We start from the raw sequence: 26120 nt of genomic DNA, 5'->3' as shown, positions 1-26120 counted from the left end.
TAGATGTCGATGCTCAACCGCTGAGCCACGCCGGCTGGGCTGTAGCGATGCTTTTTTTAAAAGTTAATTTGAAAATATTTAGAGGTGCTTCAACACACTTTCTCCATTCCACAGAGCCAGAGCTGCTGCCCGGGTTAAGGGCATGGTCGCTGATGAAGGCACGATCCTGCAGTCGGTCTCATCCTCGGTTAGGAGAGTTTGTCTCAAGTCAATAGGAGGCTAAGGATGATGAGTATCATGACCACTAGCCATTCTGTGGTCCAAGCCACTCCAGAGGATCCGGCTGGAAGGACAAGAGAGCCCCAGACACGTAGGTGTCTTGATTACTGCGTTGAGGAAGGGTGGGGGTATGGACGTTGTCATGGGAGCAGGAAAGTGTGTTTCCTCCCTGAATCCAGTCCCAGGGTGCCTGCGACGTCCTCAGCCCAGACTGGCTCCATCTCCCCAGGTGTAAAGTATAAAGAGTGCGGAAACCCATTAAATGCCACCGGCTCAGCTGAGTGCTGTGCTTGCCGGTCACCTTGCATGTTTGGGGGCCTGGGAAAGAATCACTCCTCCACCAGATAGCACTGAGGTAGGGCAGAGCTCCAGGTGTAGACAGATGACCACATGCTATGCACAGCTGACTGAGAGAAGGAAGGACCATGTCTTCCTGTTTCTCCACCCCGTTAGCCATCTGTACCAACGAGAAGGGGAAAAAAGGGGAGAGACAGGGAGGGAAGTGAATACAAACAGGAGAGAGGAGAGGAGAGGAGAGGAGAGGAGAGGAGAGGAGAGGAGAGGAGAGGAGAGGAGAGGGGAGGGGAGGGGAGGGGAAGGGAGGGGAGGGGAGGGGAGGGGAGGGGAGGGGAGGGGAGGGGAGGGGAGGGGAGGGGAGGGGAGGGGAGGGGAGGGGAGGGGAGAGGAGAGGAGGAGGGGAGGGGAGGGGAGGGGAGGGGAGAGGAGAGGAGAGGGAGTAACAAAATAACAAGAGAATGAGTGAAGAAATAGGGGAGGGAGATTAGGGATGCTTTTCTAGGATACTCTGGGAGGCTAACAGTGACAAGATAGGTTTAGCCCTTCCAAAACATGTATGTATTATAGTTTTCGACCTCGCTGCCAATGAGCAGTCACCCTCATTTTATAAAGGACAGGGACTGTGTGTCTTCCCTTTTCTGGATCTCAAGATTGGTGTTGATAGGAAGGTGATGCTGGAGCTGCCCCGTCAACTGTGGTCTCAAGGTCAGACCCCAGACTTCGTACTGAGTCTGAGGTGACAGAAGAGCAGCAAATATGAGGAGACTAGAAGAGACATGACCAGCTAGTTAGGAAGACTAAAGAAGAGCATACAGGTTCCGTAGTCCACCTGTAGCAGCAGAGATCACAAAATCAGCACAGGTAGGGGAGAGTAGACTGGGTCGGAGAAGACAATGGGAGAGCAGTGTCTTTGGGGGCCACGGTCCCTGATGACTGGGCATGACAGGTAGGAGTTATTCTAGAAGGATATGTACACCAAGGCTCAGGGGTGTGATTTCAGGGGTGTGGACGGTAAGAGTGATCCTTATTTATTGAGGGGGCCCCCAAACTGCTAGTGTCTCCCAGATTGAAGGGACAGGGCCTAATGTAGCTACCATTCACTGAAGACTTATCAGGCACTGTGCCAGGTTATTTAAATTGTCTCACTCAATCCTTACAACAACATGAGCTAAGAACTATTATTTTGTCTGTTATTTGAGAAGAACATGACTTAGAGAAGCTAGCTAGTGACATTCCCAGAATTAATTCCCAGGTGTCTGACTCCAAAACCTTTGGACTTACTACCCAATCTTAGCTACCCCACCATAGGATCTGTATAGGCTTGACAGAGATCCAGAAGTGATGCTCAAGTGAGTGAGTAGATCCCCCCAGGAGACAGGAGAATCTGAAACGTAAAACCCAGAATTTGCCTGCCTAGGTTCATCAAGGAGCACACAGCTGGGGAGAGCAGGGAGTCTCTTGCCTTAGGGCAAGGCTCCCACTCCTGTTCACTCCTTGCTCTCGCTCAGGCTTGTCTTTTGGCCCTTCTTTTGCTGACTTATGCAGTCTACCAGAAACCCCTCAATGAGCCTGCTCGGCAACGTGTGGCCTGCTCTCCCACTTGCCCTTTTTCTCTCTGGTCACCCTGATATCTCAGATTGTCCTAAAATTACCCTGGCCTCGGATTCTAGGACTATGCAGTGTTAGAGTAGGCAAGGAGAGAGGGCATCCTGTGCAATCGCCTTTTGCAGATAAGGACACTGATCTCCACAAAAGTGAGGTGAGTCCCCTGGGAGGTGTTAGCAGAGCCATGAGTAGAACCCGAGTCTCCCGAGTAGAACTCAATTCTCCACCAAATTCTGTGCCCGGAGGCTTAATAGGATCCCCACACCTTTCTTCATTCAAGAGAAAACTAGGGACCCGGAACCCACCTCAGCTCCCTTGGGAATATTTCTTACCCAGTTTACAGGCTGAAGTGAAGTAGACTGTGTCACTGCTGTTGCTCACGGGATTGCTGACTTGGCACATGTAGAACCTGGAGTAGTTGTGTGGCTTGACAGTGATTTCAAGCACACGGCCCTGGAGCTTTTCCAAAATGGGTCCTGAGTCCCCATACCAGGTGTACTTGACAGACTCGTCCTGGACCACACATGACAGATTCAGGTAACAGCTGTTGTTCATTTCCTGTGCCTTCTCAATTTTTATGACAGGCCTAGGTACAGGATCTGCAGATGAGGAGGATGTTATAAGATGAGACAATGGATTTATGCATTTGAGGCATTTATGCTGTGAGGGTTTAGCCAACGATGTACAAAGGAAGCTTGGAGGGACGAGTGCTGTGGGAATTGGAGTCAGAGCAAGAAGCTGCTATAGAGGGAACCAGTGAGCAGCTTTGCCCTCTGGGAAGCTCCCGACTGGAAGAGCTTCTCCTCGGGGCGAAGCTGAGCTGGATTCAGCACTCAGAAACCAAATGGGTTTATGGCCACCTGTGGGCCAGAAAGCACAGCAGAGTGTTGGCAGATCTGCTAGGGTCAGAGTTGGTATCTGAACGGTTTGAACCACTTGAGGCCCCTTCTCTAGCAATGGCCCTCAGTTGGCACCTTGGCCCGTCTTCCATCAAGGACTTTTGGACTCAGAGTCAGGAAGAGTCCTGGGGTAAGAGATACTGCCCTGCACATGGCAAAGCCCTTTGCTGGACTCGAAGAGATGCAGAGAAGAGCCTCATGTAATCCCCAGCACCTGTCAGCAGTGACCAACAGCATTGCGTCTGTTAACTTGGGCACCTCAGTGTCTAGTGCAGTGTCTACCACATGGCAGGTATTCTATAAGCATCTGATGGATGGATGGATGGATGGATGGATGGATGGATGGATGGATGGATGGATGGATGGACGGACGGACTGATGAAGCGGTTATGAGATAGAAAGGACAAAACACTGCCTTTGGCTTGAGACCAGCCTGGATTCTGGACTTGGCTCTGGTGGAGTGACATTAGGCAAGATAATTGATGCTTTGAATTTCCTTCTTATTTGTAAAATGACATTGCCCATAGGAAGGTGCCTCCTGCAGACTGTAAGTGTTGTATGCATGCTGAAGGTCACATCATCACCACTGTGGTCGTCCTGCTGCTAGATGGGAGGAAAGGTAATCCCAGCATCTGCTCCTTCCTTTGCCGGGGTCACTTTACTTGACATCCTCTTGGATCTTTTTATTCTAGTCAAGGGTAAACCATCTGCAGAATCAGTGCAGCTCAGATGTCACAGGATTAAACTGTGGCAAACAATCAACAGGTCAGAGCTCGCCTCTGGGTTTGTATGTGTGTGGAGGGGCAAAGGGAGCTCTACCAGGCTAATGCCTTGAACTCTAGACTCATCTTCTCTGTGAAACTCTCTCAGATTGCTCAACTCACCCCACAGGCTTTAACTGAGCAACTTTTATACCTTCCCCCCCTACCATTTCCTATGGTCTAGCCTCATGTCTCACGTACTACTTTCAGCATTTCTCATGATGAGCAGCACAGCACCAGGCACTTTGTGGATGGGATTTATTGAATTAGCTGGGGTAGTCTGGTTCCAAGATGTCCCCTTTGAGTTATCAGAAATTCCTGGGCTGGACTAAAGGACAATTATTCTTCTAAAAACATCCTGAAGGTCTTTCAGGCAGATGTGCTGAAGCCAAACTAGCTAGTGGATTTTAAAATATTGAGAAATTTTACAAGCCGGTTGTGAAACCGTTAGTAATTTAGAACTGGCTGTGATGGGAATGTTTACCGCAGAGACTGGTAAGTGATACAAATCTGGAAATTTTTTTGAACACCACTGTCAGAGGTTTTGAGTGTTTCTTGTTCTCAGGACCTCCTGACTTTTTAGGCCATGTGACATGGAGGAAGTGGGCAAGAAGAGGAACCTAGCCTTTAGAACTGGGACCATCTAGCTAGTGGGACCTAAATATTTAAACACTTTTTATTTGTACTGTTTTAACATTTAAAAATTATCTACTTTGATTCTTATAACATCCTAAAAGGTAGATATAATTATCCTCATAATATGATGAGGAACTCAAGGCTCTGAGGTGCACAACTCTCTTGGATGTTTGCCCAGACCCTTTTCTCTAATAACTTCCTATCCCAGAAGGCCAGGAAGCATGTTCCTGCTTTCTGACCTAACTCTTTTGTCCATTAATGTTTAGATCAGGTACACATACCTGAGCCAAGTTGGGTTAATCAGTTTCTCTCTCTCTCTATTTATTGATTTTATTTTCTCAAGGGAAAGAGAAGAAGGGAAAGGGTCAGTATGTGCCTTACAAAATGATAGATAGCAAATGGATGTACCTGGCACAGCAAAACCAACCATCAAATAAACGGTCCCCAGTGATGGGGGTCACCAAAGCCCAAGGAGGCTCAGTCTCCTGCAGCTCAGAAGTGAGGGGATGGGATGAGGAAAAGAACAGACAGGTACATGCTTTCTTACTCTCCCTCCCCATAAATTCAAGATTTCACACAAAGCTTTGGTTTCTAGCAGTGAAGATGGAGGTATATTCATCTGTCTCCTATTAAACAATCTTGCGGCTACTTTGACATAAGTTTCTTGAATCTGCATAGAAGTTCCTGAGTGACTTGGATATACATTCACCTTCCCTTTCCTGGTCTCCCAACCCCACTTTCAAAATGGAAGTCCCCCTCATTGCTTCTCTCTACTCTACAGTTAAAGGTTAAAGTACACTTGATCCATCCACATACAGCAATCTAAGTGTTTGGCATTAATCACATATCAAGACCAGGAGGTTGGGAACGAGGAATGGAATATTCTTAGCTTTGTCTGGTTTTCTGCATACATCATTTAAGGGTTGGGGAGACACTGAACAAATTAAATGTGTGGGGGGTGCATTTTGTGGGGAGCAGATAGAAGAAGGGTAGGAGTCAAGTTTTTAGAACAGAAGATCTGATCCAAAATAGGAAGTAGGGTAAGGGGAAACAGAAGAAAAAATGGTTCAAGACTCCAGGAAGAGGGGTCCCCAAGCTTATGTTTCAGATCCTTTTGCCTGGTGCAGAGTCTTTTGTCAAAGATGCTTTGGCTATTTTTCTGAATACAGAAAGACATTTATAAACAATAAAACCCCTGTGCCGGGTACATCCATTTGCTATCCCAAAAGAACATGAAGACGTTATATTTACACATTATATTACACAAACTAGGTCACCTAACGATCACTAAATCAGACAAATACAAAAGCTAGAGGGGCCACCAATTGAGGGAGACGAGAACTCAGGATCGGACACACATCACCCCTGTGTTCTATTGCATTGGCCTCTTTGCAACACAGTGAGGTGGGTTTTGAGTGATCTCACAGCATGTAAACGAAACCTGCATTTCTCCGTTAGCCACGTGACACTAATCACTGCAGCAGCAGCAGGACCCTGGCTCGGGGTACCACGAAAGCATCCCTGACAGTTTCTCTGGAAGCCAAGGAAGAACAGCCCAGAATTTTTAAAGGTTAAGGAATTTAGTCATTGCTTCATATACCCATCCCTGGGCAGCTCAAGCTAGGCACAGAGGTATCGTTCTTAAAAGCTACCTTTACCAACTCATATTTTTTACAAACACACATACATACACCTTGTTGTGTGCATGGTAGGCCTGGCGCAATCCAACCAGGAATGGATCTGGTATGTAGAGGGAATCCTAAACCCTGGAATTACAGGTTGGGAACAGGAATTCTTTCTACACAGACAACCTTCACCTAATCTTGGCTCCCCTCTGTGCTTTTCACCTGGCCCAGCCTCCCCTAACCTCTGCACCGCCCGTTCCTGTTCAGACTGATTTCCAGTCTTTCAGTAGAAGGACATCAAGTCATGAGGCTACGCAGTTAAAATTTAGTCTTCATGAAACATTGACGGTGGAGGGGTTTCAAGAGGACACTGACAGAAAAACCGGCTCTAATTGGTAGAAATGAGGTCATTCAGGAGGCTCTGTGACCCAAATAGCTGTCCTGCCTGGTGATAAAACAACAACGAAATGTGTTCCTGCTGTGCAGACGGGAGCTGCTGCCCACTTATCCCTGAGATTGCTCGTGTACCCGAGAACACACTGCAGGAACGAGGGCCTTAGATGAAAATACACAAAAATACAAAACTGGAATATTTATATTACAAAAAAAAGTTAAACTGGATGGAGTTCGGCACAGGAGCTGAAAGCTGTACTCACTTCCTCCCGGGAGCACATCAGAGTGGCGGCTAAAGTACAGAGCAGTCAACCCGGGCAGGCGAACCCCAGCTGGACAGGAGTCTTACAAGGAAGGATTTCCAGAAAAACCCGCATCAAGACCAGCAAAGGTAGAGTCGTGAAAGGGGTTAGCCCAGCACCCACGTGCAGCAGGAGGGAATCCAGAGGGATATCCTGGCTGGCGAGTTTTCCCCCACGAAGCGAAGGGCCTGAGCCCCACGCCAGTCTTCCTAGCCTGGAGCACTAGAGCCTGGAACAGGAGCCCACACGACATCTGGCTGTGAAAATCAGCCTGGATTCCACACGCCCTGGGGAGAAGGGGGATGGCTTTCTTGAAGGGCCAGCGCACAGAATCTCAGTGGCAGCACTCACCCTGGGCTCTAGCAGAGAGACGGCAGTGGAGTGAACCAGAGTCAAAAAGGGAGGCATTGAAGGACACTGCTGCAGGAAGAAGGCCGGAGTGAGAGCAGCAAATGCCCTATGCTAGGTCCCTCTCCCACACCACCTATGAACACCATCTTTGCAGGGTCCAACATTCCCCTCCATACAACATCAGCCTGGGGAGTGGCAATAGCCCCTCCTTGCCCCCCTGGAGGCTCCACCCTGCTGGGATCAGTCCCAGTCTTTGGTGGACTCCAGCCTGGGCCCACGCTGCAGACCTTATCAAGAGGCTCTCGAGGAGGTTAAGGCAGGCTCCAGGAGTGCCCTAATCACATGGGAAGAAACTGAGTTGTGGGGCTGGAGAGAAGGGCCATTCTTTTCTCCACCTGAGCAGTGCCACAGTTCTGGGACTGGGCCTATCTCTACCTCCCCATGGTATCAACCGGTAGAGAAACACTGACCACTCCCTGCTGACTCCCCTAAAGGCCCTTCCTTGTTGGGATTGCTCCTGGTAGACAGGTCTTTGGCAGACTCCAGCCTGGGAATTCTCAGTGAGGTTCTGGCAAGCTCAAACAGTGATACAATCACACAGGAAGAGACTGAGTTGTGGGGCTGGAGAGAAGGGCCATTTTTTCATTGTACACCTGAGTGGTGCCTCCATTCCTTTGTGGAGCCCACCCTCCACATGGCCGAATCTTGGTCTGCGTTAGCCTGGTGAACACTGCTGGGCTCATCCTGATGGCCCTGCCCAACCACAAAGTCTGTGGGGTCCCAAGCAGGCGGTAGCTGGCCTTGGTGTACTCTGAGACTTTTGCTGAGTGGCCTCAGACCCAGCACTGGCACCAAGTTTGAATGTGTATCAACCTGGTGAACACCACTCCCCCCTACCTGGTGACTTCCTGAAAACCTTTCACACACCACCAGAGCTCTTCCAGTGACTAAGCCTAACAGGCAGCCGAAGGTGGAGGTGGATGTCAGGGTGCCTTGGGCTTCTTGCTGACCTGCCCCCAGGCTTGAAGCTGGCAGAAGCAGGCCTTAGCATGCAGCTTGGCCCTTCCCACACACACTGAGGCCCAGCAGAGGCAGCCACAAATGGATTGGATGGCTTTGCAGATTTACCATCATTCAAAGAACTATCAATAATCACTAGCACCTATCCTTCTCAAACTACTCCAAAAAATTCAAGAGGAGGAAAGACTCCCAAGCTCATCCTACTAATTTAGCATTATTCTAATTCCAAAACCAGATAAAGACACTACAGAGAAAGAAAAAACTAGGCCAATATCCCTAATGAACATAGATGCAACAATCCTCAACAAAATATTAGCAAACCAGCTCCAGCAATACATTAAGAAGATCATACACTATCATCAAGTAAAATTTATTCCTGGGATGCAAGGTTGGTGCAATATCCACAAATCAATTCACATGGTACACACATAGACAAAATGAAGGATAAAAACCACATGATCATATCAGTAGGTGCAGAAAATCCATTTGATAAAATCTAGCCCCCATTTATGATTAAAACTCTCAACAATTTGGGAATAGGGGGAACATACCTCAACATAATAAAGGTCATATATGACAAACCCACAACTAACATCATACTCAATTGGGAAAACTAAAAGCGTTTCTCTTAACATCAGGAACAGGCAGGGATTTCTGCTTTCACCACTCTTATTCAACATAATATTGGATGTCCTAGCCACAGTAATCAGACAAAAGAAAGAAAGAAAAGGCATCCAAGTTGGAAAGGGAGAAGTAAAGTTCTCATTATTTACAGATGACATGAATATATAGAGAGAGAACCCTAAGGACTCCACCAAAAATCTACTAGAAATGATAAATGAATTCAGTAAAGTATCAGGACACAAAATTAATATTCAGAAATTGGTTGCATTTTTATATACCAATAATGAACTATAAGAAATGAAAACTAAGAAAACAACCCCATTTACAATTGCATGAAACACACATACACACACACACACAAAGCAGAAAAACTCTAGGAATAAATTTAACCAAGGAGGTAAAAAACCCTGTACTTGGAAAACTATAAGGAACTGAAGAAAGAAACCAAAGAAGACACAAATAAATGGAAGCATATACTGAATTCATGGGTGGGAAGAATTAACATCATTAAAATGTATATATTGCCCAAAGCAATCTACAGATTCAACGCAATCCCTGTCAAAACACCGATAGCATTTTTCACAGAACAAGAACAAATAATCCAAAGATTTGTATGGAAACACAAAAGACCTCAAACTGGAAAAAAGGGAACAAAGTGGGAGGTATTACATTATCCAATATCAAACTATACTACAAGGATGTAGTATTCAAAACAGCATGGTACTGACATAAAAACATACGAATAGCTCAATGGAACAAAATAAAGAGCCCAGAAATAAAATGAACACCTAAATGGTCCATTACCCATGACAAAGGAGCCAAGACCATACCATAGGGTAAATACAGTCTATTCAACAGACGATGTTGAGAAAATTGGACAGATACATGAAAAAGAAAAAGAAACTAGACCACCTTCTTACACCATATACAAGAATAATCTCAAAATGGATTAAAGACATAAATACAAGATTTGAAACCATAAAACTTCTAGAAGAAAACATAGGCAGTAAAATCTCAAACATTTCTCTAGCAGTGTTTTTTCTGACGTATCTCCTCAGGCAAGAGAACCAAAGTTAAAAAAATTTAAAAATGGTACTACATCAGACTAAAAGATTTTTCACAGCAAAGGAAACTATCAACAAAATGAAAAGACAACTTACTGAATAGGAGAAGATATTCATCAATGATACATCCGATACAGGGTAAATATCCAAAATTTATAACGAACTCACAGAGCTCAACACCAGAAAAACAAACAACCCAATTAAAACATGGGCAGAAGATCTGAATAGACACTTCTCCAAAGTGGACATACAGATGGCAATAGACATATGAAAAGTCACTAATCATCAGAGAAATGCAAATCAAAACCACCGTGAGAAACCACCTCATACCTGTCAGAAAAGCTATCATCAAAAGTCAACAAACAAGTGTTGGTGAAGATGTGGAGAAAAGGGAATCCTCGTGCGCTATTGCTGGGAATGCAGGCTGGTGCAACCACTGTTGAAAACAGTATGGAGGTTCCTCAAAAAAATTAAAAATGGAACTATGACCCAGCAATTCCGCTTCTAGGTATATGTCCAAAGAAACCCAAAACACTATTCAAAAGAATATATTCACTCCTATGTTTTTTGCAGCATTATTTACAGTAGCCAAGATATGGAAGCAACCCAAGTGTCCATCAATAGACGAGTGGATAAAACATTTGTGGTACATATATATGATGGAATATTACTCTGCTATAAAACAGAATGAAATCTTACCATATGTGACAGCATGGATGGATCTAGAGGTAGTATGCTAAGTGAAATCAGCTAGACAGAGAAAGACAAATGCCATATGATATCACTTATATATGGAATCTGAAGAACAAAATAAATGAGCAACAAAATAGAAACACACTTATAGATACAGAGAACAAACTGATAGAGGCCAGAAGGGAGGGGTGTTGGGGATGGGGGGAAAAGGTGAAGAATTAAGAAGTACTAATTGGTAGTTACAATATAGGCATGCGGATGGAAGGTATAGCATAGGAGATATAGTTAACAATACTGTAATAACTATGGTGCCAGGTGGGCACTTGAATTATCAGAGGGAACACTTAGTAACCTACATAAATTTCTATCCGCTGTGCTGTACACCTGAAACTAACACAAAAAAGTGTTGAATGCAAACTGTAATCAAAAAATAAAATTTAGCCCGGCCGGGCGTAGCTCAGTGGTTGAGCGTCGACCTAGGATCCAGGCGATCGGGGTTCGATTCCCTGTCAGGGCACATGCCCGGGTTGTGGGCTCGATCAATGACTCTCTCATCATTGATGTTTCTATCTCTCACCCTCTCCTTTCCTCTCTCTGAAATCGATAAAGATATATTTTAAAAATAATAATAATAAAATAAAATTTAAGCCCTGGCTGGTGTGGCTCAGTGGTTAGAGCCTTGACCCATGCACCAAAGGGTCTTGGGTTAGATTCCCAGTCAAGGGCATGTACCTGGGTTGCAGGTTCAATTCCCCAACACCAGTCTGGGCATGTGAGAGAGGGAACCAATCAATGTGTCTCTCTCGTATCAATGTTTCTTTCTCTCCCTTCCCTCCCTTCCACTCTCTAAAAACCAATGAAAAAATATCCTCAGTTGAGAATACATAAGTAAATAAATAAATATATATATATATATTTTTAATCCTGAAAGTGGCCCTGGCCAGTGTGGCTCAGTTGGTGGAGCATCATCCCGTGCACCAAAAGGTTGCTGGTTGGATTTCCAGTGAAAGCACATGCCTGGGTTGTGGGCTTGATCCCCAGTAGGGGGTGTGCAGGAGGGAGTCAATCAATGTTTCTCACATCAATATTTCTCTCTCTCCCTCTCCTTTCCTCTCTCTCTAAAAAAATTTAATTTAATTTAATTTAAAAAAACACCTGAAAGTGGAAAAAGAAAAAAGCAAATGAAAAGGTAAACTGCTTAGGATAGGTCATTCACACACAGCTAGTGCAGTTGGTAACCTAGAAAAAGTGGGACCAAGGAGCAGTTTTCCAAGGGACCAAATAAATAAAATTATATTGGCCCAGAATGGGGTGGGAGTGAGCTTAAGAGTAGCAGGCCTGCAACTGGTCCCCCAACCACCCCTTTTGCCTGTCATCACAACCCACTGCTTGGGACAATTCTCAGACCCCTATCCGAGGAGTGGGTTATGAAGAGAAAGGGCGTGGAAAAACCGTGCCTCACCTGAGATGCCCTCCCACAGAACGTAGTGGTTTGTGGGTTGGGTCCATCAATGCAGTCTTAGGCTTAATCTTTTTTCACTCTCGCACAGGAAATATTATTATTACATAGGCTTCTTTGAAACGAAAGCTACCTCCCTATCCAGGTCACTTTCAAACGCTGGAGATTCTGGGGCTGGCGACTCAGATAAACCATACAGGGAGGGATTTCCCCCAAAACCCTCCCATGCGTTTGGGTAGAGCCGTGGTTGGAGTTCTTTGCCTCGCCCCTCCCTGTTCACCCTCCAAGAGGGAAGAGGGGGTGACGCTGTGCACTCCAGGCTGAGATAACAGCAGTGCCAGCTGCCCCCTACCCATCCTGTTTCCACTTTCTCCTTTCTGCCGATTGATGCCTGCTCCTCGACGCTTCCTGATCGCAAAAGGATGCCCCCCACATGCGCCGTGGCTCAATTCTAGGCCCCTGGGAGCAGATCAGAGCTGTGGGGCTCTTTTTCTTCCTCCCGTAAGTAGGCTGGCTGGCCTTCCCTGTGAGCTGGGGGCCTGCTGGACCTTCAGTGGATGCCAGGCCACCACCTAGGGGTGGGGTGGCAGCTTGCAGTCCTCGGCATAACGGTCTGGACCTGCACAGTTGCCCCACCCGTCCCTTTGAGCTTCACTTCTCCATGTTCTGCCCTTCTGGCCTCCTCTCACTCTTAATATAGGACAGTCCCCTAGAGCTGGTGACTCAGATAGATTCCAGGCCTTTGGTGAACTTCTTCATTTAAAAATTTATTTATTTACTATTTTTAGAGAGAGAAAGGAAGAAAGAGAGCCAGACATCAAACAGTTGTCTCCCATACGCACCCCAACTGAGGATCAAACCTGCAACCTGGCTATGTGCCCTGGCTATGTGAACCCGCCTCCTCACCCTAGGATATTTTTTCCACTGCTTTTCAGAGAGAGTGGAAGGGGGGAAAGAGAAAGAGAGAGAGAGCGAAACATCAATTGGTTGCCTCCCGCACGTGCCCGGCAGGGGCCAGGGCATCAAGCCTGCAACCAAGGTATGTGCACTCGACAGGAATCGAATCCAGGACCCTTCAGTCTGCAGACTGACGCTCTAACCACCGAATCATGCTGGTCAGGGCTTTGGTGGACTCCAGAAGCCTTCCATGTGCAGCTTACCCTGCAAACTGCTGGTTTGACACAGAACCCATGGCAATTGGCTATGCCCGTGGCCCTGGGCCTCTCAGGTCAGGCAGCTGCTGACCCCAGAGAAGTCCAAAGGCAAAGGGGTGGCTTGGAGAAGACGTTGCTACATCTTCCCCAGCACAACCAGTTTTTCTCTCTTGAGAATTTAAATAGAAAGGTACAAAAGTCTAGACTTTGAGAGATAAGTCATATAAAATGGCAGGGACCCTTAGGCCTAGTCCACAGATACCTGAGGCTAGGGACTCTGGACTGGCCCTGGTTCTCAGTCTTCCTCCCCTCTTCCCTTCTTGAATCTTCTAACGTCCTTTAAGTGTTTTAAATAATCCTAGTTTATTAAATAAATTCTCCTTTTTTGCTAATGGTACATCGAATTGGTTTCTGTTACTTGCCATCAGAATAAATTTACCTGCCCAGCCGGGCATGGTTCAGTGGTTGAGCATCGACCCAGGATCCAGGGGATTGAGGTTCGATTCAGGGCACATGCCCGGATTTGAGGTCAGGGCACATGCCCGGGTTGTGGGCTCGATCCCCAGTAGGGGGCGTGCAGGAGGCAGCTGATCAATGACGACTCTTTCATCGTTGACGTTTCAACTCTCTCTTTCCTTCTCCCTTCCTCTCTCTAAAATCAATAAAGATACATTAAAAAAAAAGAAGAAATTTACCTAATGGGCATAGCGATGTTAAAATCTTTCTCCAAGGTCACATAGCTAGTAAGTGAATACAGTTTTTAACCCAGATTTCCATGTATAATGTCCTAGTACTTATTCCATATATATTGCTTAGGCTAGAGCTCTGAGTAGAAGTTTTTGTCCTATACATTCAGAAAGATTAAAATCCCTCCTTAATATTCTGCTCCATCCTTTATCTCTTCTTTTTCCTTAAGTCTGATAAAGTCTTTGTTCAAATATATTATTAAGATGAGCTCAGAACTGATCTGGGTTGATCACAGGAGAACATGAAGAGAATAGAGAGGAAAACATCTTACTGTTTTTCTTCTCTTCAAATCTTAGACTCACTAACATCAAAGAGATGTTAAGTGTCCCAAGGCTATCGATTTGGGTTCTGCTGGCCCAGGATCTCTCCCAAGAATTGGCTCCAGGAGAAATGAATTAAGCCTGTCCTGAGGTTCTTCTCTCCTCCCAGAAGAGCCCCCATGATCACCAGGAAGCCTCCCATTCTGGTCCATAAGGGGCCCAGAATGGGGACTTGCCCTTGGGTTCCCCAAACTCACCAAACACCTGCAGGGGGACTTTCCAGCGCCTCTCAATCCCAGACTTCAATACCTTCAGGATGTAGTTGCTGCTGTCTTCTTTCCGGACATCAGAGATGTGGAGCGCACCATTTTCACGACAAAGCATGACCCTGTCCTTAAATTTAGTTCTGAAAAAGCGAGGATTAGGCTCGTTGGACTCCCATTGTAAAATTTTCTGTGTGGTGTTGTAAAACCAGGTGAGACGTTGGTAGTTTTCAGGCAAATTGGAGATTTGAAGACTTGCATTTTTGCCGGAGACCTGGAATACCGGGCGTTCTGATTGACCTGCCAATGAGAGGCAGAGTGAGGCCCATCTTAGAGAAGGCAGAGATGCCCTGTGGTTCAGGCTTTGGCCTGGGCTGGTGGGTCAGGGAAAAAGGAAGGAATTTCTGCTTGCAGCCATGAGTATGGCCTTTAGCAGAGGGCCTGGACCCCTAATCGGAATTCAATGAAAGTTGGAGATTTCGAAGTGGGTTTGGGGACAGGGAACATTTCCATCCAGTTGTGCCTCAGGCAATAAAGAAAAAGGACATTGAGGCTGGCCCAGTAGATTTTCAAATAAAATAATGACAAGCCATCTCCTCTCTGGGCTTGTGTTCCCTACTGGTTCATTGAATTTTCCAGCAGCAGGTGTGGAGTAGAGGAGAAACAAGGTTTAAAGTGGATGGTCTCAGCGGTGGAGCATCGACCTAGGATCCAGGAGATCGTGGTTCGATTCCTAGTCAGGGCACATGCCCGGTTGTGGACTCGATCCCCAGTCAGGGGCGTGCAAGAGGCAACCGGTCAATGATGACTCTCTCATTATTGATGTTTCTATGTCTCTCTTCCTCTCTGAAATCAATAAAGACATATTAAAAATAAATAAATAAAACCAACACACAGGAAAGTACATGCAAGAGATAAAGAAAAAAAATAAAGTGGATGGGAGACAGCCCTGGCTGGTGTTGCTCGGTGGTTAGAGCATTGACCCCTGCACCGAACGGTCTCAGGTTTGATTTCTGGTCAAGGGCACGTAACGGAGTTTCTGGTTCACTCCCTGCCCCTGGTCAGGGCTCGTGCGGGAGGCAACCAGTCGATGCACATAAGTGTTTCTCTCTCCTCTCTCTCTTTCTCTTCTCCCTTCCTCCCTTCTGCTCTCTCTGAAAGAGCAATGAAAAAAATATCCTCAGGTGAGGATTAACTACAACAACAAAAATAAAGTGGATGGGAGACAGAGCTGTTCAGTGGCAAAGTATTATAAAAAGCATTTCATTAACAAAAATTGTATGCTATTTTCCTGGCTTTAGTGTATTTGCCAGCTTTTTAAAATTTGTGATACATTGAGATTTCTTTTCTTACTGTAACTAAATTTATTTTGTTCTTATTTGTATGTACAGTTTTGTTCTTTCTTTCGTGAGGGTACCCTACACTGCATAAGCATCAGCTCCAAAAAGTCAGGTTTGTCTACGTTGGAGAGAGAAAAAGTGATAGCTACAAGATGCAAGGTAAAAGGAGGTCTGTTGAGTTTTTTGTGGATGGGGGGAACTAGATACTGTAAATATATATGCATTCATGTACCGCACAACGATGCTTCAGTCAATGGTGGACCGCACGTACAGCAGTGGCCCCACAGATTATAAGGGAAAAATTTCCATCGCCTAGTGACACACGGCCTTTAATGTTGCAGTGCCGCCATCGCTCGCGTGTTTGTGGTGACGCTGGTGTAAACAAGTCTACTGCACTGCTAGTCATATAAAAGTATAGCACATGCAATTATGTACAGTGCGTAATTGTTGATAATAAAAAATGACGGCTACTAGTTTATGTATTTATTATACTATATTTCTATCGTACTATATTTTCATCATTATATTTAGCATGTACTCTCTCGACTTATCAAGCCTTTCCTGTAAAACAATATGCTGTGTTACACTTGCGGCTGCCTCATATCACGCCTCTTGACTGCATCATTTCCTCTTGTGCTTCACTTAATTTCATGCTGTTTTATAAAGCTAGTGCAGCCTCGGGGCACAGTGTTTGTGAAGCCTGCAGCAGTGCACAGCAACGTCCTAGGCTTCCCATTCGCTCACCGCTCACTCACTGACTCACCCAGAGCAACGTGCGGTCGTGCAAGCTCCATTCACGGTGAGTGCCCTGCATGGGTGCACCATTTTCTATCTTTTATAGCGTAGTTTTACTCTACCTTTCCTACATTTAGATGTTTCAGTACAGTAACACGCTGTGCAGCTGCTTAGCCTAGGAGCAAGTGGCTGTGCCATCTAGGTCTGCATAAGTGCACTCTATGATGTGCACACAGTGATGAATTGCTTAATGACACATTTCTCAACATGTACCATGTTTCTCAACATGTAGCACAGGACTGTACGGGCTGATAAAGAGCAGTAGAAAAAAGCTGTGGTTGAGGAAAGAGGAAATATAACTTATGTCACTTTGATCTCATACACTGCCACACAAAAACAGAATCATATTGTTCAACATCATATATATACCACCTAGCTGTTCATTTTCCACACGTCTATCATTTCCAAAAGCATTCTCCTCAGTGGCTAAAAGACAATAATGCCTGTGTCCCAGGGCTTTCAAGTTTCTATTTATTAATCCTTCCAACCATCCATCTATCCATTCAACAAACATTTATTAAGCACGTATCCTGTGCCTGAGGCATATTCAGATACACCTAAGCTTTCATTTTACAGTGCTTCTGATTGATCCATTTTATACTTTATAATCTCCATGGCATAATCAATTCAGCCCAAGCAACAATATTTGAACAACCACTATGTTCCTGGCACTGTGCTAGGCTCGGACATCAGCAATGCAGAGTCTGTGAATTCTTGGAGCACACAGCTTAGCAGTACATTCTCTAGAGGATTTAAAAATCATTAGACATATATTCTACACTTGTTCTCATTCTATTAATTGTTTCCATGCGGATTAATAGAAGTAGTGACAATAGAAGCCTAGATCAGTGTTTTTCCACTTGGCACTGTTGACTCTTTGATCTAGACAATTCTTTGATGTAAGGGTCTTTTCATGTGCATTGTAGGACGTGTAGCAGCATCCCTGGCCTCTGCCCACTCAATACCACTAGCACCTCTCCAGTTGTGACTCCAGACACTTCAAAATGTCCCCAGGGTGGGGGGCAAAATCACCTTTGAGCCTTCATTCTGGTTGAAAACTGTCCTGGGTCATCCTTGCAGACTCTCCAACAAGTCTCAGACATATGCTATGAAAGATAGCATAACCCACTGTTAACCACGTCTTTATTTCTTAGTGAGACATCATAGCCAACCACCAGGATGACTTTTTTGAAATCATTACGCATAGGTGATGAAGGAAAGAGGAAAGAAAGCTATAACATCCTGTGTATGCCTATATCTTAGCATTCATTATATTGAAATAATCTGTTTAATGTATACTCCCTGCCTCTGTCACCAGACTGTAGCTTCTTAAGGACAAAAAATGAGTCCTATGAGTCTCCTTCATTTTCCATTATAGAAGTGATGGTTAAAAGTATTGGTTCAAATCCTGTCTCTACCACCTGCTAGCTGTGTAACCTTGAGCATGTTACCCAAGCTCTCTGCTTTTGTTTTAGTGCTTATGGAGGTTGTGATGGTTAATTTTACATGTCAGCTTGACTGGTCTAAGGGATGCTCAGAGAGTTGGTAAAACATTATTTCTGGATGTGTCTGTGAGGGTGTCTCTGGGCGCGATTAGCATATGAATGGGTAGACTGAGTAAAGATCACCCTCACCCTGAGCATCATCCAGTCCTTTGAAGGCCCAAATAGGACAGAAAGGAAGTGGAAGGGTGAATTAGCTCTCTGCTGGAGCTGGAACATCCATCTTCTTCTACCCTTGGGCATCAGCGTTTCTAGTTTTTGGGCCTTCAGACTTGGACTGGGACTTACATCACTGGCTGCCATGGTTCTCAGTCCTGTGGATTTTGACTAAGACTATACCACTAGTTTTCCTGGACCTCCATCTTACAGATAGCTGATCATGAGACTTCTCTTTATAGATAAGTGCATAATATGGGTTCTGCTTATATACCATAATATGGTTATGCCATAATTGCATGAGCCAATCCTGCATAATAAATACATTTTGATGTATATATCCTATTGGTTCTGTTTCTCTGAAGAATCTTAATTGACAGTTATACAAATAAAATGTTGAGAATATAATTTAATTAATACAAGTAATAAATTAATACAAAAAAAGTACTTAGACTAATACTTGGAAGGTTAGTAAGAATTCAATAAAAGTCATGTTTTATTATAATTGCCTATATTATTTTTATAGTCATAACATCAAGTACTATGCTTGTTACTGAGATGTTAAACAATTACTTGTTTAACTTACTTTATTGTATCAAAATAGCAGTAAAATAAGGACAAGATTTATGACATAATTTTTAGAAATGAATGCCTATATGTAAATATGAAAGAGTAAGGGATATAGAAGGGGCCTAAAACTCAAAAAATAATAGCAGTTCCTGAAGAAGCTTTCACTTGTAGTCTAATGGTCTAAAGGTAGGAGATATCAGTATGGCCCTGGCCAGTGTGGCTCAGCTGGCTGAGCATTGTCCCACGCACCAAAAGGTCTCTGGTTTAATTCCCAGTCAGGGCACATGCTCGGGTTTCAGGTTAGATCCACAGTAGGGGGGTGCACATCAACATTTCTCTCTCTCTCAAATCAATAAAAACATATATTTTTTAAAAAGATATCAGTATGCACAAGAGAAGACACCAAACCAGGTCACCAGCCTAGGATGTGTGATTTTAAGAAAAAGAGGTGCCAGCACCACTGTAAGACCAGAGAGCTTCCCTGAAGGCTCTTGAGGAGGAATGAGAATGATCCCAATGAGAACTGAAGACCGCAGAGCATATAGACTCAAGTCATTACCAGGCCCAGTTATAATTTGCATCCTTTCTCCAAAATGGAGTCTACTTTATAAAAACAATGAGATCTTGTTTGGCAAGGGTGTCCCCAACATGCTCAAAAGAACTTCAGACTGAAGTGTGAGAGGGAAATCTATACCAGACTCAAAGTCGCTAAGGTGGCGAGTCTCTCAAAGGCAAAGACCAGGTCTTACCCAACTTCAGATCCCCACAATACTTGGTTAGCATTTGGCGTTTAGTATAGAAGGAATGAATGAATGGATGAATGAGTGAGAGACACAACGTGTACATAAGTGTTCCCAGTCTTCTCTTGATGACCTCCTACTAGTCAAAAATACTTATATTTTACTTCCCACTTAGTGTTGCCCTCTTGCCTCCTCCTTAAGATTAGTTTGGATTGAATTGGCGGAGAGGAAGGGATGAGTTAAACAAAGGCCACTCAGGTTGCTTTAGGAAATAGGGGTGCTACAGCATGAAGGCTCAAAAGAGTAAGAATCTCTGAGCGACAGATGGATGGGACGGTTTGAGAAGACTGGAGAGGGAAGGAAAGGGGGTTGTAGAAATGTTGCTATAGCAACCTGCGACCCTTCAGTGCGGGGACGGAAGCTCTAACCATTGAGCACACTGACCAGAACTGGAGCCCTATCTTACGGCTGGGGCCTGAGTGAATGAAAAATAGATCATTATTATGACATAGAAAGCAGAACATCAGTGGAGGAGGTGCCCAAGAATTCTCAAAAGAGATAACATAAGAGTGTTGGTCACATACACTCTCAAGTTTTCAGGTATCTATAAATAAGCTTAGAGAAACATTGACATGTAAACCCAGCAGCCTCAGATGGATCAAGACACATGCTTAAAAACAGCAAAGGAAGAGTGAATTTTGTTGTAAAATATCTAATAAATGAGGGGCCTGGAAAAGCAACATGAACCTAAAGATAGAAACACTAGAGAGAATGGTTGATTGACCATAAAAGAAAGAAAGAAAGGTATTCTAATTTTCTGAAAGAATTCTATAACCCATTCACAAATTGAAGAAGAAAGATGGATTAATTTTACCAATAGAGGTTGCAAGATTAACGCAGAAACATTGTAATACAATTTGGGGTATCAAGGTGGTAGTTTAGCCAGCTAACAGAGGATTGTCTAATAAATTCAGATAGGTCGATATTTTACTTATGTAGAGTATATTTATATATTTTTCAATTTTTAAAGTAAATTGACAAAACTTTAATTTGCCTTCCTATCAATTTCTTGTTTTAAAAGGTAGGAGAAACAACTTTCAGGAGAGCTACTATTTTGATTTAATTCTAACAGGAAGAAGTAATTGGGTATGTGCCTGGATGTTTAGGATAAAGTAACCCTGTTTACCTGTCGTTTACAATAGAAAATAAAGCAGACATTTTCTGTGCTGACCCATGTTTCTTGTTTGCAAAAAAGCAAAATTTAAATTGGGGGTGGGGGGGATCAGGGATCAGATCAAAGGAAGCAATAATTTTATACCAAAGAGTCTATTCATCAAGAAGAAAGTTCTAAAGAGGGAGCGCTGATCACTCTTCAAACAAGTCACATGGCTTCTAGTCAAACTTTAAGATGAAAGAGGTGCCTTTTAAAAACTTTGAGAGGGAGAGGCGGGCACGCCCCGGGGGAGGGCGGCGGGCAGGCTGCCCTTCAGCGCCCCCCCCCCCCCAGCGGTGTGTCAGGGCCTGTGCTGCTCCCAACGCCTGGGTTCCCCGTGCGCTTCAGGAGAGGGCCCGGAGCAAATCCATGCACGAGTGGCCTTCGTGCCCCCGGCGTTTAGACGGCATTTGTGAAGAAATGGATCAGACAGCTGGAGAACCACAGCGTGAAGTTGCCAGGAGGCGGCTTCGGGCAACTGGGGACAGAATAATTGATGAAGATGAAGAAGTGGAAGCTGGCAGAAGTATCCGCCATCGCCCCAGTCTTATTCTGTCTGATACCATGAAAAGAGGTTTGAAGAGGGAATTTGATGAAGTCTTTACAAAGAAAACGATTGAGCCCCAGGAACCATGCTTCCATGGAACTTGTGCGATGGAAACCCCTCCCTGAACTCCTTTCTCATAAGCCAAAGCCACCATGGAACGCTAAGAACTACCCCGGGGAGAGCCAGGCTAAGCACGCAGCCTTCCCGGGGAGAATGAACCGCTCTTGGACCCTGGGCAGGCGGGGATGCCTGTTTACAGCAGTTTGGAGACAGCTGCTTGCACAGAAGAAGAGATGGAACTCTAGAAACCTCTTTCTATACCAAACTTGTGAAATTTTAGAAGGTTCACGTGTTCATTGGTGAGCTTACTTATATCGTATAGAGATGCATAATTGATAAGGTGACCTATTCAGTAATGTTTACAATTTGGTTAACTTTGAGTGATAATTTAAAAGGCTTTTAGGTAACCCCTGTGCAAATTGGCTGTGGGAGAAGCATGTCTTAGGCAGTCCCAAGGAAGTGCTGTGTGAGCTAAGCCCAGCATCGATAACTTCAGTAGTTCAAAAAAGGTTGTACCTGTATGAGCAAGTTGAGTTTTAAATGTTAATTTAGAAAACGGTGACGGAATAATTAACTGAGAACATATGGGCTGGCAATGTTGAGATTTACTGAAATAGCCAATTTGCCCGGTGCTTCAACTACTGTGCAGCAACCTAACGGTTAGTAGAGAATAGCTTCCTGCTAGCAGGACGTCTTCATTTTTTGGACATACACCAGCTCAAGGTGTCCTTTGGGGATAACCCGGATTGAAGTTTTTTATTTCTCAGGAAGAACTCTTCTGTGAGGCGAGGACTCAGTAGTACAAAATGAAGTGACAATTCCTTTAATGCTGCAGAATATTCACTGTAACTTATTAAATGAGTGCAATAGTGTAATACTGGCCCTTTCCTCACACACCAGGAGACCACCCCAGTCCTTCTTGTTTTCTGGGTTTCTTCCTGCTTTGTAGGAATCAGATACCTTGTGCAGGAAAATGGGATTTATGCCAAGTATAGACGTCACGTTTTAGAAACTAGCTCCCAGGCATTTTTGAAACACATGCCGAAATCCTTCCCCTTGTTACAGATGGCGTAGAGGCCACAAGTCTGCTTACTGGACTGTTCTCTTGCCTTTTGTTTCTGCTTTCTCTATTTCTGTCTGGATAGTCAGGAAAAAATTTAATGTTTAATATTTAAACAAAATATTTAATGTCTACACAATAAAATTATTCAAACTTCAAGCCAGTATTTAAACCACTTGGAAACCAGTTAATAGTTTCTTAATCTCAGATTTAGAGATGAATGTAAACTGTATTCTGTTGAAATCGGCAAGCATTTGATTCATGCCATTTGAAAACCTCCTGCCTATGGGTCATTGTTTAATGGGACCAACTTGCAAAGTTTGTAGCCTTAAAGAAATCTCCATGCTAAAAAAATCTGTTCTACTACAACCCCAAAACATGAAGCAACTGCCGTGAATCTGGAGTTAGTGCCAGTGTTAGGGTGGAAGAGGTGATAGCTTTCCCAGAAGCACCCAGACGCACAGGTGGTCTTCTATAGGAATTGTTGGGCAGGCCTCTGAGCAAAGGTCTGTGTGATGAAGAGGAGCAAGGGTCCCCAACAAGGCTCTGATACCACAGGAGAGGGTAAATATAGGAGAAGATTAAGATTCTGCCCGGCCCGGCGTGGCTCAGCGGTTGAGCATCGACCTAGGATCCAGGCGATCGGGGTTCGATTCCCGGTCAGGGCACATGCCTGGGGTTGCAGGCTCGATCAATGACTCTCTCATCATTGATGCTTCTATCTCTCTCTCCCTCTCCTTTCCTCTCTCTGAAATCAATAAAGATATATTAAAAAAAAAAGATTCTGTTCATTAAAATCTAAAGAGCTTATTTCAGAAGTCAAGCTATCTGGCATGACAATTATTTCTGCAGGGAAATGCATGTTTAATGCTGCTTTTTAAACTTCCTGCATATGTTTGTACAAAAATTGCCTTCATCCTTGTGGTGCTTCATCTGAACCATCTCCATAGTCCCCGTGCTTCTGCGCAGTTTTTCTTTTAGAGCACAAGACCTGCCTTCGCCTCAAGGTTTCCCTAGGGGAGTGCAGGCCTTCTCACTTAGTACAGCTTTTGCAGCATGTGGCTTTCTATGCTAACGTGTGGAGAGGAAAAATTATCTAAAGCAGGTGAGCTTTAATGAACAAAGGTATATCTTCTCTGAGTTTGAGTAGGGTGTGTGGGGTTGTTTTTTTTTAAAAAAAATTAATGTGAAGAAAGTAAGTCCAGTTCTCACAAATATTAATCAGTCAAATAAAAAAAACACCTCATTCTTGAAAAGGTGCAAATGTAAAATTTAGGAAAATAACTAGAACCATGAGAAGAATGTTTCCCAGCAAGTTCATTCATTATTTTGGATTTGGAACTTGGTTTTGTTTTAGAATAGTGATAAGAATGGTGCAGTACTAGGAAAGTTCTGGAAAGTGCTGTCAATTTTACTTTAAAATGAGAATCTGGTGTTTCTGTACTTCATTGTTTTCAGTAAAACTTCATAAGTGTTTTTTGGGGAAAAATTATAGATGATGATAGATGATGATAGATAGATAGATAGATAGATAGATAGATAGATAGATAGATAGATAGATAGATAGATGATAGATAGATGATAGATAGATATGAAGTTACCTGGAGCTCTCTGATGAGATCAGCTATTTACAAACCTCTACAAACTTTTTAAGAAAGTTATTTGGCAGTAGATATCAAGACTGAAGATCTGTGTCATGAGTGACAAGGCGAACAGAGTGCCATTTCCTGTGATGGGAAGTCTAATGGCTTCAGTAAGTCAGATTACAATGGGTCAAGGCCTAAACTGAAGACAAAGTAGAGGAGACCAAAAGTAAACTAGTCTTTCCAGACGCGTTAGTGAGAATAAGAACAAGAGTGGTGGGCCACCACGCAAAGGGGCGTGAAAGATAAAGAGAGTTTGGGGTTCTCAGTTTTCAGTTTTACTTAAACAGGAGAAAAACCTAAGCTATGATGGGTAAAGGGAAGGGGCCAGTGAACCGGGAGACATGGTAGATGTAGCTCCTTCCCTCAAGGAACTTTCATTCCAGTGGTTAGGCAATTAATAAGATAATTTCACTAGTGGTGGAAAGGGTTAGGAAAAGGGAATTACAGCATGCCAAGGGGGCACATAAAAGGGAGCACATACGTGAATTTGGGGGTCAGGAATGGCTTCCATGGAAGGTGTGAATAGGGATCATTATAAGTAGAAATTCACTAGAGAAAGATGGAAACTGGGAATAATGAGCGTTCCAACCAGAGGAGGAAAAAAAAATTAAAAAATGAAGTGTCTGGAGAGAAAAAAAAAAAAGCAACGTCATTTGAGGAAACACAAGTAGCTCAGTTGGTTGGAGCAAGACTAGGTGAGTGTAATGTTAAAGAGAAAACCGTAGACCTCAAATGGCACAAAACCTAGATTTAATACATGGCCTAATTGTGGTTTCAGCCTCTCTCAGAAACATAACCTTAATCAAACAGTCTGGAATTTTCTGGTCAACACCAATGAAGTAATCTGAATGGGAACCTGGAAGGGAACTTTCTGCATAATACAGACTCTCCATTGTCTTGGTGGACCACAGTTTTGGGTTGCTACCTGAATCTGCATCTCTTGGGTTGCAGTCTTCTATTCAAATAAATGCTGTTTACTCTTCATTACAGGCTAAAATTATTTTTGGTTGACAGAGTTTCTGCTTTTCTCTCTCCCTCTCTCCCTCTCTCTCTATTTGGTGGAAAGCTGCTGAATATTCTATTGTAGGGTGGGACCTCTTCCCCAGGGTGACCTTTCTTCTCTAGCATATCACTAGTCATGCAGTTTGGACTCCCTGACCATTCTCCCTAGAAACAACATCTAGGCCTCAGTTGTATTTCAGCTTCAGGCCCAGAAACGCAGCCAAACCAGACAAGCGACACCACCACTGACCTCAGGACCAGCTGCACTGGATAAAGACCCCCTGCCCTGGAACCAATCAATCAATCAATGGAGACCTAGACCTTGAAAGGCCACACCCGGGAAGCTGCTGAATATTCTATTGAGATCTTCCCCTAGGCCCCTCCCCTAAAGTCTCCACCCTTAAAACCCCGCAAGATGGAGGACCCAGAGCGAGCCTCCGATTTTCCCTTCCTCCCCCTCCCTCCAGGCACGTTACCAATGACCTTCCTCACTCCCAAGCTCCAAAGGCCCTTCCTTTACCTCTATAACTTGTATCTTCAGCCCATTTCTTCTATAAATTACTTTTCCTACCTCTGTGATTTTCCAAATAAATATGAGTCTTGGCTCTGAATTCTTTCCTAGCCAGAACTCAAGTACCTAGATTGCTGAACCCCAGGTCAAGTCAGTACCCCCCTCCCACCAGACTAACACCCAGAGCCCTTCCTTCCCACTGCTCCCAACATTTCCTCTGATTCAAAATGTGAAAAATACTTCACAGATCATAAACCATGGGACCAAGAGGGGCCTACTTCATGTCCACACGGTCCTATTTTTGCCTCGTCACCTTGGGAAGAGATGGAGCTAGATACTCCAAGGCTGAGGAAAGCTCCCCCACTCCCAGCTGCCAGGCTACCAGAATGCGAGTACCTGTGGCCTGGTGCCCGAACTCCGCTTCCAGGCTTGAGCCATGTCCCATATTCTCTTTCCCACCCACCCGTGCCTTCAGCGCAGCCACAGGCAGACAATCTACGGAAAATACCTTGAATGTTGGTCTCCAAGAAGCAATGAGGCAGCAGTAAAAGATGTAGAGCCAGACACCACTTCAACCCTTTGGAGCACATGCTGCTTTCCAGAGCG

The 26120-nt window shown here is 44.4% G+C and overlaps 1 protein-coding gene and 1 pseudogene across 1 annotated transcript; one reads left to right on the top strand and one right to left on the bottom strand.

Annotated features, from left to right (window-relative positions):
• Positions 1-26104, bottom strand: CD48 (CD48 molecule). The gene is made up of 4 exons (XM_087828097.1): positions 26023-26104; positions 14367-14672; positions 2454-2720; positions 1-283 (listed from the first exon to the last, which is right to left on the bottom strand). Exons 1-4 carry the CDS (start codon positions 26102-26104, stop codon positions 204-206), a joined length of 735 nt encoding a protein of 244 aa, XP_087684223.1. The 3' UTR covers positions 1-203.
• LOC107539262 (coiled-coil domain-containing protein 117 pseudogene) lies at positions 21109-21540 on the top strand (annotated as a pseudogene).
• Positions 26105-26120: the final 16 nt, after the last annotated feature.

Source organism: Miniopterus natalensis, chromosome 19, assembly GCF_054644295.1.
Source record: "Miniopterus natalensis isolate mMinNat1 chromosome 19, mMinNat1.hap1, whole genome shotgun sequence".
In the NCBI taxonomy this organism is placed as follows: Eukaryota; Metazoa; Chordata; class Mammalia; order Chiroptera; family Miniopteridae; genus Miniopterus; species Miniopterus natalensis.
Note: the sequence above shows the minus strand (reverse complement) of the source record. Positions and strands in the feature narration are given on the sequence as shown.